Source organism: Arachis ipaensis, chromosome B03, assembly GCF_000816755.2.
Source record: "Arachis ipaensis cultivar K30076 chromosome B03, Araip1.1, whole genome shotgun sequence".
Classification (NCBI taxonomy): Eukaryota; Viridiplantae; Streptophyta; class Magnoliopsida; order Fabales; family Fabaceae; genus Arachis; species Arachis ipaensis.
In genome coordinates this window covers 128,502,472-128,516,642 of record NC_029787.2, presented here as the reverse complement: position 1 = coordinate 128,516,642, position 14,171 = coordinate 128,502,472, and the positions used below count along the sequence as shown (strand labels likewise).

Here is a 14,171-nt window from a genome sequence, read left to right as displayed (position 1 = left end):
ACTTTTAATTTTATCAAACTCTTAAGAATGGAATGTTTCAAATAATAAGAAAGATAAATCGTCCATTTTAAATAAGAAGGAAGATGAACGGTTCATTTAAAATAAGCACCTTAACACGTTCATAAGTGCATCGTTAAACTGCCCACTATTAATACGGTTATCTTGGATTGACCCCTTAATGAAGCATCCAATCAATCAATCCATCTCCATTGAATATGGGATAAAAATATTTAAATTATATTTCAAATTTTTATATAATTCCATGCAACAAACGAAATTTCATAAATTTAAAATTTAAAATTTCAAAAATTATATTTAATTATTTCGTTTAAAAATTTGAAACGGTTAGGAGACATTGACGGATAGTGTGAAGAGAATTGAAACGGTTATCTCCCATTTGGATAGTGAAAAATAACCATTTTAATTCTCTTCCTACCATATCCCATCAACCTCTTCAGATAATTGACAAATGGTTATATCATCTTTTTGTGTTTTATTTATCGTGCATCAACCTCACGCTACCCATAATTGGATCATAATTTAATCTAAAATTTTTATATATTATTTTTGAATACTAATTGATCAAATATATCTATTTTAATCTCTCCTATCAATTTTTGTATGTACTAATTACATACTAAAAGTTTGAATTATTGATATCTGTGAATGAAATAAAAAAAATGTTTATTTCGGTAAATATTTTTTAAATTATTTATTTTAGTAATTATTATATTCAATTTATTTATTAAAATAAAAAACACATAATTTGACATGAACAAAGGTAAAAGTAAATAAATAAAATAGTATTTTTATATCTTATTTAAAAATAAACAAAATACAAGACAAAACAAATAAATTATTAAAAAATCATAGAAAGTATAAACATCTTTTCAATCTTTTAAAGCTCAAAGTGAAAATTTTTGGATATAAGACGAATATGAGATTCTTAATCAAAGAAGTTTTTTTTTGGAATTGAAATGGTGCCTATACATGCCAAGCTATGTGAACATAAGGTTAAAATACTCCATCTATTGATTAAACTTAGGTGAATCCTTAATTTAGTTAATTAAGGGTTTGTTTGAGCATCATTTTTAAAAAAGATTTTTTTTTAAATATTTTTCAAAAAAGATATTTTTTATTTTTTTAATATTTTTATTTTTATTATTAGAAATTTACCAAACACACTAAAAAATAAAAAAAATATCTTTTTTCATTAAAATTTTTTTAATCAATTTAATAGCGTTCAAACAAACACTAATTCTTGGATAATTATTAAATGAGATTCATTGGCTAGTTAGTATTAATATTATCTGTTCCTGTGTGAAAATAGGGTCTCCGAGGTATAGCTCGTCTGCTAGCGCTTGAACTGGCTTTCCTTGGAGCAAGGGGAGTGGAACGTCGTCTTCTTCTGGGGAGGCGGCGTTGGATACCTGAGAAGGGACTCCAACGCTCAAGTAAGTATGAGTGTGAGAGAGTTCAGAATAAGATTGGAATGAATCGCGTACCTTTTACTGGACTCATCTTCTGGATTTATATTATTAGTCTATTGGACTTCCGTTAGGTTTGATAGAGTCGTGTTTGCTATTATTTTGGTTATTGGGACTTCGATGGTTTGAGTGTAGAGAGATTTGCGGGGAAGTTATTTTGCTTTATCTTGTTTTGTTGATTCTGATTCCGAGTTTGTTGGTGTAGTCCGAGTTAAGTGAAGCAGATCATAGCCCCCAAGGTCGGCCTGTTTTGGAAGTCCGAGTTATAAACAGGGTGAGCTTTAAAGATGATTTATAGTTTGGAATCAGAATCAGTGGGAGCCCCCAAGCTCATCCTTGTTTATTAGTGTTTTGTTTGGGCTTGTAAATGAAAAGACCGTGGTGTAGATGGCTTAGATATACGTCGGAGATGTGAAGGGTTTCGGTGGCTTTGCTGTTGTGGGTTTTGATTTTCGCGGTAGATTTTGAATTTTTTCTTTTTAGTGCGTTGGGAAAGAGGAAATGTGGAGTTGATGGGACAGTTGCAATTAATGTGTAGCAAGGAACGAGGCTATTTCCGTTTCTCTTTCCACGATCATAATGGTTGTGTCTTAGATTAACGGTTGGGATTGTGCTGGGGTTTTCGAAAGGTCGTGTCTATAGTGGGAGTTGAAGCGGGTTGGATTGTAGTTCATTTTCCAGTTTTTCGCATTTATCGTGAAGATGAGCAGGAAATGTTAGGTTTTCTTTCATAACTTGATTTTGCATGTGTGTGTTCAGATAAGATCGTTGAGGAGGTTTGGGTGTGGGATCCCCGGGACCCTTTTTTGTGGGTGGCAGAGTCGGTTAAAGAGTATGCTTCTATGTTTGATGATGATCGTAGTTTGGCTCAGTTGGGTGCGTCTTCTTCATGGGTTAGGGCGGGTAGCGGTGTTAGTCTTGTGTTTTTGCCATGCTATTCTTCTGATCGTGTATATCATCGTGGGGAGGGATTTGAGTATTTCTTTATGTACAGTTGTGTTTTTGTTTATTTGGGTTTGAGATTTCCCTTTTATGAGTTCGAATGCGGAGTTTTGAATCAAATAAAATGCGCACCTTCCTAATTACATCCTAATTCGTGGACTTTCGTTAGGGCTTTCCAGGTATTGATGTCTTATCTTGATTTGGTTCTATCTTTGGAAGTATTTTTTGCGTTGTTTCAATGTAAGGGTGTAAGGAGAGGGGGTTGGATAAACTTGGCTAGTGCTCTTGGTCGTTCTGTGTTTAGTCTATACAAGTCGTCGTACAAAGGTTTTAAGTCAATGTTTGTAAAAGTGTCTTGTGCTGCCGAGGAGTTTCCGTGGTATGTTGATGATTGCCTGTTGGAAAGATTTCCTTTGTTTTGCTGTCCGAGGCCTAGGCAGATTCTAGGGTTAGAGAAAATGGAGTATGAGAATGAGATGTTGGTAGAGTTTTTGGTTAACAATATTTCGTCTTCAAGTTTGTTGTCTGTTGTGGAAATTTTGGAGTTAGAATCTGATAGTGATGCATTGTTGGGTTATATTGGTAAGTTGTGAATTTGTCATATTCTTCGTCTCGTTTGTTGATTTATTGATTTTAATGTGTGTTTTGTTTTCTTCTGTAGTTGAGAGAGCTCCGAAGATGACTTCGAATAGCTTGAAGGCATTTTTTGAACAAAAAATGTGGAAAATAGGGTTCCAGTAGTCATACTGTGGCTGAGAAAGAGGATGAGGTGGATCAGTCGTCGCCTGCTAAAAAGGTGAGCTATAAGCGAAAAAGCGTGGGTCGGAAAGAGAAAGTTTCAGGGGCAGCCGAGGATAAGTTTGGTGGGGAAGAGGTTGATATGGAGCAGGTTAAAAAATTTGTTGAGAATCAGAGGAGTCTTCATGGGTATAAGGGGGAGCAGGAGGTCTCATCTCTTTAGTGTGAGCATTTTCCGTTGAGCGTGGTGGCTGATGAGTATTGCCAAAACCCTATTTGTAACACCCTAAGTTATATCCTATCTTTGAGGGTCTTTAAATAAGATGGCACACTCGATAGAGAAAGAGACTGAACTTAATCGTTACGCAAGGAAGGGAGGAAGTACGTGTGAAGAGGAAAACAAGTAGTACTAAAATGATGATAAATATGAAATAATAACCTTATCCATGAGTACGGTTCAAAATAAAATGCTTAGAGGTAATTAAACAAAGAAAAGAAACTAATACGTCTTAACTAATTTTGTTGGAGAGGCTCCCATACTTGTGTCCTATCCTATCCTTGGTTAGGACCCTTCAGTTATTCACGTATCGAGGTATCAGTGGTTTTCCTCCAACACCTTTTCGCGCAGTGAAGATCTGGTTCCGTTGTGTGGGATGAACTAGGACTCGATGAGCAGCTGAGATTCTCCTTCCACGAACTCTCGACCTAAGTAGATAGTTTGGAGTACGGTAGTAGTGGTCGTAACTACCCACGCGTGCTTCGAGGGGTCATACTCAGAAGTTACCTTCGGGGGACACTGCGTCGTCTCTATCCGCTGTGCCATGTTCCTCTGGAGACAGTATAGGAAAAGAAAAAAGGATGAGAACCTAACGTCTCAGTAGGAGTGCTATGCAACACCTCCATATCTATCTCCAGCCCACGTGCGGGATTTTAAAAGAAAGTCGTACGATATGGCATGTAATATGAACCTCTTGTAAAGCGTAAAACATATAGGTAAAAAGGAAAGAACATAGAAAGAGAATAGAAGGATAACATCTTAAGTAACATCAACATAATCATAAATATATCTTAAAAAAAACATAATCAAACTTTTCATTCATGCTTTCTCCTTTCTTAACTTATAACTTTTATGGAAGGTATTGAGCTCAAACCGGTATAAAAGGTGGGAGTCCCCTTCCCTTACCGAAGGTTCTTATCCCAAACGTTTTGGCGATCACCTTCCCTTACCGAAGGTTCATCTCGATCGATCACCTTCCCTTACCGAAGGATCATATCGATATCTTGTCTTTGGAGGTCACCTTCCCTTACCGAAGGATCATTCCCTCAGTTTAATTTATAATTAGGTTTTGTTTAACCATACACGAGAGGAAAATCATATAAGAAGAGATCATGCAAGAAAAGGGACAATTATGATGATAAAGGGATATATAAAAAATATGAGACTCTGGCATATGTATGAATTTTCTAATTAAAAGATCTTGGTAGTATAATAGCATGGATTGAAAGATGTCATATCAAAGTACAGGAAATAGGGCATTTTAAATAATTGCACAAAATATTAAAGAAGTTATGTATTCTCGATCCTAAGGGAATAATATAATATAATAATATAAGAGAGCACATAATAAAATGGCGTATATTAAATAGCTGAATAAGCATTATAAGAAGGCATGTACTCTCGACCCTAAGGGAATATCATATGAAAGAGCACAAAAATAGGTATAGTAAATAATTGAATGAATATCATAAGGAGACATGTACTAATGATTTAAGAAGACATGAATAACATGATGGACAGACATGATCAACATGGATAAAGGATGAGTGAAAAATAATTAATGCCATGATAACATTCGTGAATGGAAGAAAATAAAAATGGAACATAACACATGCCAAGCATTAAAAAAAAACATAATTCCCTACTCTTTTTTTTTTCTAACGCTTCTTTGAGCTTGCCTCTTGTATTTGCACACATAATATATTTTGTAGAGAGAGAAGGGAGAGGTTTTGGTATTTGAGAGAAGTTATTTTCTACCTATAGGTGCACCCCTATTTATATACATTTGGGGATAGGGTGGTTGGGATAATTTTAATTTCAAACCGAGGGTGGTTACTAGATTCCTATCCATAAATTTAAAATTCTAAGCCTATCTCCTAACTGATTTTCAAATTTCGAATTTAATTTTGTTTCTAGAAGGGTGGTTGTTACACTGTTGATGTTAAGCTGGTGCAAGAAGTTGGTGATGTGGGTGTCTGCCAGTACCTTCAGGTAAAGTTGTCTTAGTTTGTTTTGTTTTGATGGTGTTAGCAGCTATCTGTGTAAGTCATTCTGTTATTTTGTTTCAGGTGATAGGGGCTCGGCTATTGTCGATTGGTCAAACGCAAGAGCTCAAACATGCGAGAGACTCGTTTGATAGGGCATCAATTGACCAACTGATGTAGGATAATTTGGAGAAGGGGAATAAGCTTTATACTGCGCTGGACTTGGTGGATTCTTTGCAAGAGAAGTTGACTGCTGCCGGGGATGCTGGAAAGAAACTCGACGAGGAAAAAATTGCTTTGGAGGCCATGCTGGTTGTCCTTGCTGCTGAGAAGAAGCAGCTTGAGGGTGAGAAAGAAGACCATGGGCTTGAGATGTTCGCTACTGGTTTTGACAGAGCTACCGAGCAGGCAAAACTTCTGGTGCCTGCTGTGGATCTATCAGCGATGGACCCTTGCAAAGTAGTTGTTGGGACTGAACTGGTCGATGATGATGATGATGAGGGTGAGGATGAAAATCCTGGTGTTTAGACTGTGTTAGTTTTAGACTTTTGTTTTTTGAAAAGATTGTTTGGATTTGTGGCCATTTTGGCCTTGTTAGATACGTTTGTTATGAATTGCTGGCATTTAGCCGAACGTTAGTATATTGGCTCATGTTTCTGTTACATGTTTGAATATTTTCGATTGTTAGATTTGATTATAGTACGGTATAGAATGTGGATAAAATTTGATTGAATTAGAATATGATGAACTGTGTGCGGGGTGGTGTGCCTCATTAAAACCTCTCCAGCAAAACCCTCATTAGGGATAAAATCTAGTAGTAGGAAAAAGAGTGCATCACCTTGCCCGACTTATAGGCTAACTGAAATACAATCTTGAAGAAGATATGTTCCAACTATTTTGTAAGATAGTTTCATCAAGTTTTTTTAGTGTGTAAGCTCCTTTGCCAATGACTTTGAATATTTGGAAAGGTCCTTCCCAGTTTGCACTTAGCTTTCCATGTCCCTGCAGCCGTCGTATGTCCTCGAATTTTCGAAGGACGAGGTATCCCTTCGATAGTATTCTTGGTTTTAGTCTCTTGTTGTATTTTCGAGCTATAGCTCGTTTAAAATCTAGTTGTTGTAGTTCCGATATGTCTCTATCTTCTTCGACGAGGTCAAGCTCGGTTCTTCTGTTTTCTACGTTTTGTCTTTCGCCGAGCTTCATGGTTCTGATGTTTTGTAGTGATACTTCTATAGGTATCATTATGTCGCACCCATAGACGAGTCTGAAAGGTGTTTCCTTTGTTGACGATTGTTCAGCTGTGTTATAGCTCCACAACACTTCAGGGATAAGCTCGGCCCATTCTCCTTTTGAGTCTTCGAGCTTCTTCTTGAGACCCTGCAAAATGATTTTATTTGCTGCTTCGGCTAAACCGTTAGTTTGTGGGTGTTCGACAGAAAAGAACTGTTGGGTTATTTTGAAATTTTGTAAAAAATTTGTAAATCTTTGATCTATAAATTGTCTACCATTGTCAGTGATAATGAATTGAGGAATACCGAATCGGCATAATATGTTTTTCCATACGAAAGAAATTATTTTTTCGGAAGTGATTTTTGCCAAAGGTATTGCCTCTATCCATTTTGTAAAATAATCAATGGCGACAATTAAAAATTTAACCTGTCCTGGTGCGGGTGGAAAAGGTCCGAGTATATCGAGTCCCCATTTGTTGAAAGGCCAGCATATCTCGGATGAGTGTAACTGTTCGGCCGGGTTGTGGATGATCGGTGCGTGGCGTTAACAGTGGTCACAGTGTTTGACCTTGTTCATACAGTCTTGTTGTAATGTTGGCCAATAGTAACCGGCTCGCAAGATTTTGGAAGCTAGACTTCAGCCGCCGATGTGTGTACCACAGACACCTTCATGGATTTCGTCCATTGCCAGCCCGACATCTGCTATGTTTAAACATCGTAGTAGAGGTCTTGTGAATCCTCTCTTGTATAACTCGTCGCCAAGCAGAGTGTAGAAGCTTGCTCTTCTCCTGAACTTTCTTGGATTTTGAATGTTGTTTGGGACGTTACCTGTTTGCAGGTAGGTTATGAAGGGTGATCTCCAGTCATCCTCCTGTGAAATACTCGACATTGTTGGTAAGATGACACTAGGTTCGTCCAGTGTCAGTTGAGATAGCATCGGCGTGGTACTTTGATTTCTTGTTGTTGCTAGTTTTGAAAGGATATCTGCTCTGTTATTTTGTTCCCGGGGTATGTGGGATATATTGATTTGTTGGAAGTTGCTAATGAGGTTAGTGACGACAGTGTTGTATTTTTTCAATAGTGGGTCTTTTACCTGAAAATTACCTGTTACCTGTTGTACCACGAGGAGAAAATTGCATTTGACATTTAACTGTGTGATGTCCATTGTGTAGCCAGCCTTAGTCCTGCTATTAGAGCTTCATATTCGGCCTGGTTATTGCTTGCATGAAAAGTAAATTTCAAAGATTGTTCTAATGCTGCTCATTTTTCATCTTCGAGCAGTATTCCAGCTCTGGAGCCTTTACTGTTTGAGGCTCCGTCGACATATAGTGTCCATTGTTTGTCCTTTGTCTCTTTTTCTTCCGAGGTTAGTTCCGCAATGAAGTCGGCCAGTGCTTGCGATTTAATGGCCCCTCTGGATTGGTATTGGATGTCATATTCCGACAATTCTATCGACCATTTGATTAATCTTCCTGCCAGGTCAGGCTTCGTTAGTATTTGCCTCAAAGGTTGTTCTGTTTGGACCACAATTGTATAGCTCTGGAAGTAGTGCCGTAAGTGGCGAGCAGTTGTTACAAGAGCCAAAGCTAGTTTTTCCAGCTTCAGGTATCTGATCTCGGCGTTCTGGAGGTATTTGCTGACAAAATACACTGGATGTTGGTGCTTTCCTGTTTCTGTTACTAAGACAGAGCTGATAGCATAGTTAGTGATAGATAAATAAAGATAAAGTAGCTTACCGACTTTTGGAGTTCGGATAATGGGGGTGCTAATAGTATGGCTTTAAGCTCAGTGAAGGCCGTTTCACAGTCTTCGGTCCAATTAAACTGTTCGTGTTTCTTGAGACTTTTGAAAAAGTGATGTGATCGGTGTGCTGTACGGGGGAAAAATTTGGATAACGCTGCAAGTCGGCCTGTGAGCTGTTGGACTTCCTTAATTATTTTTGGGCTTCTCATGTTTAGGATAGTCTGACATTTTTCGGGGTTGGCTTCTATGCCTCTGCAAGTCAGCATAAACCCGAGGAATTTTCCACTCTGGACCCCAAAGGCGCATTTTTCTGGGTTAAGTTTCATGTTATATCGTCAGAGTTGTTGGAAAATTTCTTTCAAGTCAGTGATGTGTTCTGCCGTATGTTTGGATTTTGCTACCATGTTGTCCATGTAGACTTCGATATTTTGGCCGATTTGATTTACAAAGATTTTGTCCATGAGTCTTTGATAAGTGGCACCTGCATTTTTGAGTCCAAATGGCATGACCTTAGAATAAAAATTACCGTTGTCAGTGATAAAAGCAGTTTTATCTTGGTCAGCTTCATGCATTAGAATTTGATTATAACTAGAGTAGGCATCCATAAAGCTTAAACATTGAAAACTAGAGGAACTATCAACAAGTTTATCAATGCATGGGAGGGGGTATGCGTCCTTTGGACATGCCTTATTAAGTCTGTGTAGTCCACACACATCTTCCACTTACCGTTGTTTTTCTTTACCATTACCACATTGGCTAACCAGGTGGAGTATCTGAGTTCTTTGATGAATCCGGCGTTGAGTAATTTTGTAGTTTCCTCGAGGGAGGCTACTCTTTTATCATCGCCGAGGTGCCTCTTTTTCTGGGCTATAGGTCGGGCTGATGGGTTGATGGCCAACTTGTGGCAGATGACGTTGGGGTCTATTCTTGGCATGTCTGCGGGAGTCCATGCAAAAAGATCGGCATTTTGTCTTAAGAGCTCGGTCAATTGATCTTGTTCTTCTTTTGTTAGTGTGCTGCCGAGGTATGTACACTTGGCTTCGTTGCTTGTTAATTGAACTTTAGTAAGATCATCAGTTGGCATTGGCCGTTCTTGGTGGTTGGTCCTTGGGTCTAACTCGGCCACTGGGGGTAATTTTTCCGAATTATAGACTGCCTAGACGTATTGCTGCTCGGGTTGTTTTGGTTGCTCGTTCTTTAGACAGGCATTATAACATTGCCTGGCTTCCTTTTGGTCTCCATATATAGTAGTGACCCTGCTATCTTGCAAAAGGAACTTAACACACAAATGCATAGTAGAAACAATTGCATTGAATGCATTCAAGGATGGTCTGCCCAGAATGATGTTATAGGGGCTTTTACAGTCAACGACTAGGTATTGGATGTCTATTATTTTACTATTGGGATATTCTCCAAAAGTTGTTTGTAACCAAATATAGCCTCGAATTGAAACACGCTCACCTGAGAAACCTACCAGTTCTCCTGATGAGGGTTAGAGGTTCTTGTCACTCAGTTTCATCTTTTGGAACGTTGAGTAAAAGAGTATGTCTGCGCTACTTCCTTGATCCATCAGGATTTTCTTTACCAGTGGTTCTCCGACCTGTGCAGTGATGACGACTGGGTCGTCCAGGTTTCGATCGTTTGCCTTATAATCGTCAGGGGTGAATGAGATTTTTGGCTTGTCCTTGTTTGCATGTTCGGAAGGGGTTGATTCTGTCATCGTCATCATAGCTCGGTATGATCTTTTTCTTGCCAAGTTTGCACATCCGCCACCTGCAAAACCACCAGAAATACAGTTTATTATTCTACGTGGTGGATTGATATCTGTGTCTACCTTTTTCCCTTTATCTTGGGAATTGTCAGTTGTTTTGGTGTGTTGGCCGAGATCTTCTGTATTTCGCTTTCGTCCTCGGTTGTCAATATATTTGTCTGGCAGTCCTTGGCAGGCGAGCTTTTCGAGAACATATTTGGCTATTACGCAGTCGTCTGTAGTATGACCATATTTTTTTGTGGAAGGCGCAGTATTTTGACCTGTCCACATGTCGTTGGTCCTGGTATGTATCAGCCCTGTTTGGGGTTTGATGAGCTTCGAGTGCAAAATGTCCTTTATAATGTCCTCCCTTTTCGCATTCAGGGGAGTATAGTTGTCGAATTTAGGCGTTAGCCTGAAAGGTCTTTGATCCGTTCTGTTGTTGGATTGTCTGTTTTGCCTTTCCTCCTCTCTGTTCGAGGTAGGTTTATTTGCTTTCTGCAGTGCTCGGAATTCTTCGACCTCGATTTGTGTCGTTGCTTTTTTGCGGAACTCGGCCAGAGTTTTAGGTTTTGCAATGACTATGGACTCTTGAAATTTCCCTGGTCGGAGGCCGCTCTTCAAAGCGTGGAGGTGGACTTCGGGGTTTAGGTTAGGTATCTCGTTGGTTGCTTCGGCAAACCTGGTCATGTAGTCCTTTAGGCTTTCGTTCGGTCCTTGTTTAATGGTGCGCTTAGGTAGTCAGAGTTATGGACGTATATTTTGGACGCGGTGAAGTGGTTAATGAACTGGTCAGCTAGTTTGTCGAAGTTTGAAATGGAACCTTCAGGGAGGTTGGAAAACCAAATCAAGGTGGCTCCGTCTAGGAAAGTTGGGAAGGTACGACATAAGATCGGGTCGGAATCCTTATTCATGAACATCATGGCTTGGAACTTGGTGACGTGGTCATTCGGGTCTCCTATTCCATTGTAGGGCTTTAGGGTTGACGGTAAGGTAAAATTTTGGGGCATTTCGAAACTCATGACTTCTTTTGCGAAGGGGTTGGTTCTCTTTTTGGTGGTCGTTTTGGTGACTTTAGGGATGGTGTGCTTAGTTTCCGAAGTGTGCTCGTCATTGTTGTCTTTGTTTTCGGCACTTTTGTGTTCTTCTTTACTTCGGTCATGCTCCATTTATCGTAGGAGCTCGGCCATTCTTTGGTTCTCGGTCTTGAGGCTTCGTTGATTGCCAAAATTTCGGCCTGATTGGTGTTCGAGGGAGCGTGGCTGCACTCGTCTGCCATGCGTCGCAACTTGCAAAAAAGAGTATACAGATATATGGGAAGAGAAGTTGTGGGGTTAGAAAAATCGTGGCCTACGGTGGGCACCAAATGTTCCTGTGTGAAAATAGGTCTCCGAGGTATAGCTCGTTCAGCTAGCGCTGAACTGGCTTTTCTTGGAGCGAGGGGAGTGGAACGTCGTCTTCTCCTGGGGAGGCGGCGTTGGATACCTGAAAAGGGACTCCAACGCTCAAGTAAGTATGAGTGTGAGAGAGTTCAGAATAAGATTGGAATGAATCGCGTACCTCTTACTGGACTCATCTTCTGGATTTATATTATTAGTCTATTGAACTTCCGTTAAGTTTGATAGAGTCGTGTTTGCTATTATTTCGATTATTGAGACTTCGATGGTTTGAGTGTAGAGAGATTTGCGAAAAAATTATTTTGCTTTATTTTGTTTTGCTGATTCTGATTTTGAGTTTGTTGGTGAAGTTCGAGTTAAGTGGAACGGATCATTATCCAAATTTAGAACATACATAAAGGAAAGTATTTTATTTTGCAATTCAATTTACATCACCCTTTACAAGAACAAGGACTCCCAGATCTTAAAAAAGGGCACAAGGACTCAGATTTGTAATTTAGATTATAGTTCCCTCACCATTAGTAGCTCCATACACTTACTGGTGAAATTATGACCGGAAAGATGAAACCAGTGCCTTGAAAATAAACATGATCTATCTAGGATAGAGATCTATTCATCTTTATCTTGTTGATGGCTATACTATAGAAAGTTTAGTATTGTCTTTTTTAATAATAATTTTAAAAAATTTTAAAAATTAATTAGGATACTCAGGATAAGTTTATATATGATACCTATTTTTCTACTTCTATTCTATCTATAAATATAAATCTAACCTATTGTGTTGCAACCAGACCTCTTCATGTCGTTTGAAACCGGTTTGTTCTTTCTTATAAATTTCTTATAAACTTCTCGTAAACTTTTTGACTCCACAACTTGTGTAAAAATATATAATTTAGTCTATGGAGGGAGAATACAAAAATAATACCATATCTCTGTTAAACCTCATATCTAATCAAAATAACTTAAGGTCAGTGATTAAAGAAATGAAAAGGCAAATATATTTGGTAGAACTTTTAATTATGGTGAATTTTATTAATTTTGTCATTAAACTTATTTTAATAATGTTCGTTAGTCACGTAAGCATGTTGACTCTCTCCAGTGTTTCCATGGCCACTTCTTTTAGGTAAATTCTGTCTAAAAGAAGTGGCCATGAAAATGCTTACGTAACTAATGAACATTATTAAAATAAGTTTAATGACGAAATTAATAAAATTCACCGTAATTAAAGATTCTACTAAATATATTTATTTTTTTACTTCTTTAATTACTAACCTTAATTTATTTTGACCAGATACGTGAGATTTAACAGAAATACGATATTATTCTCATATTTTCCCACCATGAACTAATTTATACGTTTTTACACAAGTTGTGGAGTCAAAAAGTTTATGAAAAGTTTATGAGAAATTTATAAGGAAGAACAAGCCAGTTTCAAATGATATAACTTATGAAGAGTTTTGGGTTGTAACACAATAAGTTAGGTTTATATTTATATATAGAATAGAAGTAGAAAAATATGTATCACATGTAACATATATGAATAAAGATGTGCAGTTAAATTAGGAGGGTAGGTATAATGTATACTGTATAGAGAGTTGTTAGAATATTAGTGTAACATTAATTTTAATCGTTAATTTTAATTAATATGTATTATATATTTTTGTAACTGACAGTTAAAATAATTAGAAATTTAGAACACCAATATACTTAGTAAATTTGAAATTCATTCTCTTATATATGATATGAATAAAAGAAAGGTAGTATATATTATGTGTTACATAAATAAAGGAATGGTGGTCTAAGTAATTTTCAGATTTTAAATACTAATTTAGTAGTTTAAGAAAAAAAATAAGCAGGTTTTTATATTTAAATTAAATAAATAAAATATTTTTTAAAATAGGTAAAATGTAGATAATTTATCATTTAAAAAATACGTTCATTCGAGATACGTATATTATTATATCGATTTAACTATAATATCAGGTGTTTCTGTGTGGATTCGACGCTCCAAGGTATAGCTCGTCTCGTGGGGGTTCGAACCGGCCTTCCTTGGAGCACAAAGTGTGGAACGTCGTTTGTGTGCTGGGAAGGCGGCGTTGGGCACCTGCAAAGGGACTCCAACTTTCAAATAAGTAAGAGTAGTGTAAAGTAATTTAGAGTAAGACTGAATGTATTGCGTACCTCTAGCTTAGTGACATAGTTATCAAAACCGATCCGGTAATCGACCCGGCCAGATTACTGGGTCACTGAGTCACTGGTTCAACCGGTGGGTCACAAGTTCAACCGGTTAACCCGGTCATAATTAAATAAAAATATAAAATTATAAAAATAAATTAAAATTAAAAGTTAAATACATGTTTTCAAAAAATATACTAATGACAATCAAATATCAATTCTTAGATATAATTTATGGTATAAAAACAGATAGTAAATTTGTCACTAATACAAAATATTTTCTCAATTTAAATGAACAAGAGAAAATAAAAAATAACACAATCAATATCAATGTGTTTATATATTATGTGTTATTACTTGTGTTAGTATCTATGTCAATCTATATTTAAAAGAATAAAAATATAAATAAAAATTTATTATATATTTAATTTTTAGTCACCTATATTAA

General features: G+C 37.3%; 1 protein-coding gene across 1 annotated transcript; it reads right to left on the bottom strand.

Moving 5' to 3' along the window:
* On the bottom strand, positions 9,894-10,841 carry LOC107633918. Its single transcript, XM_016337509.1, has one exon. It carries the CDS (start codon positions 10,839-10,841, stop codon positions 9,894-9,896), a length of 948 nt encoding a protein of 315 aa, XP_016192995.1.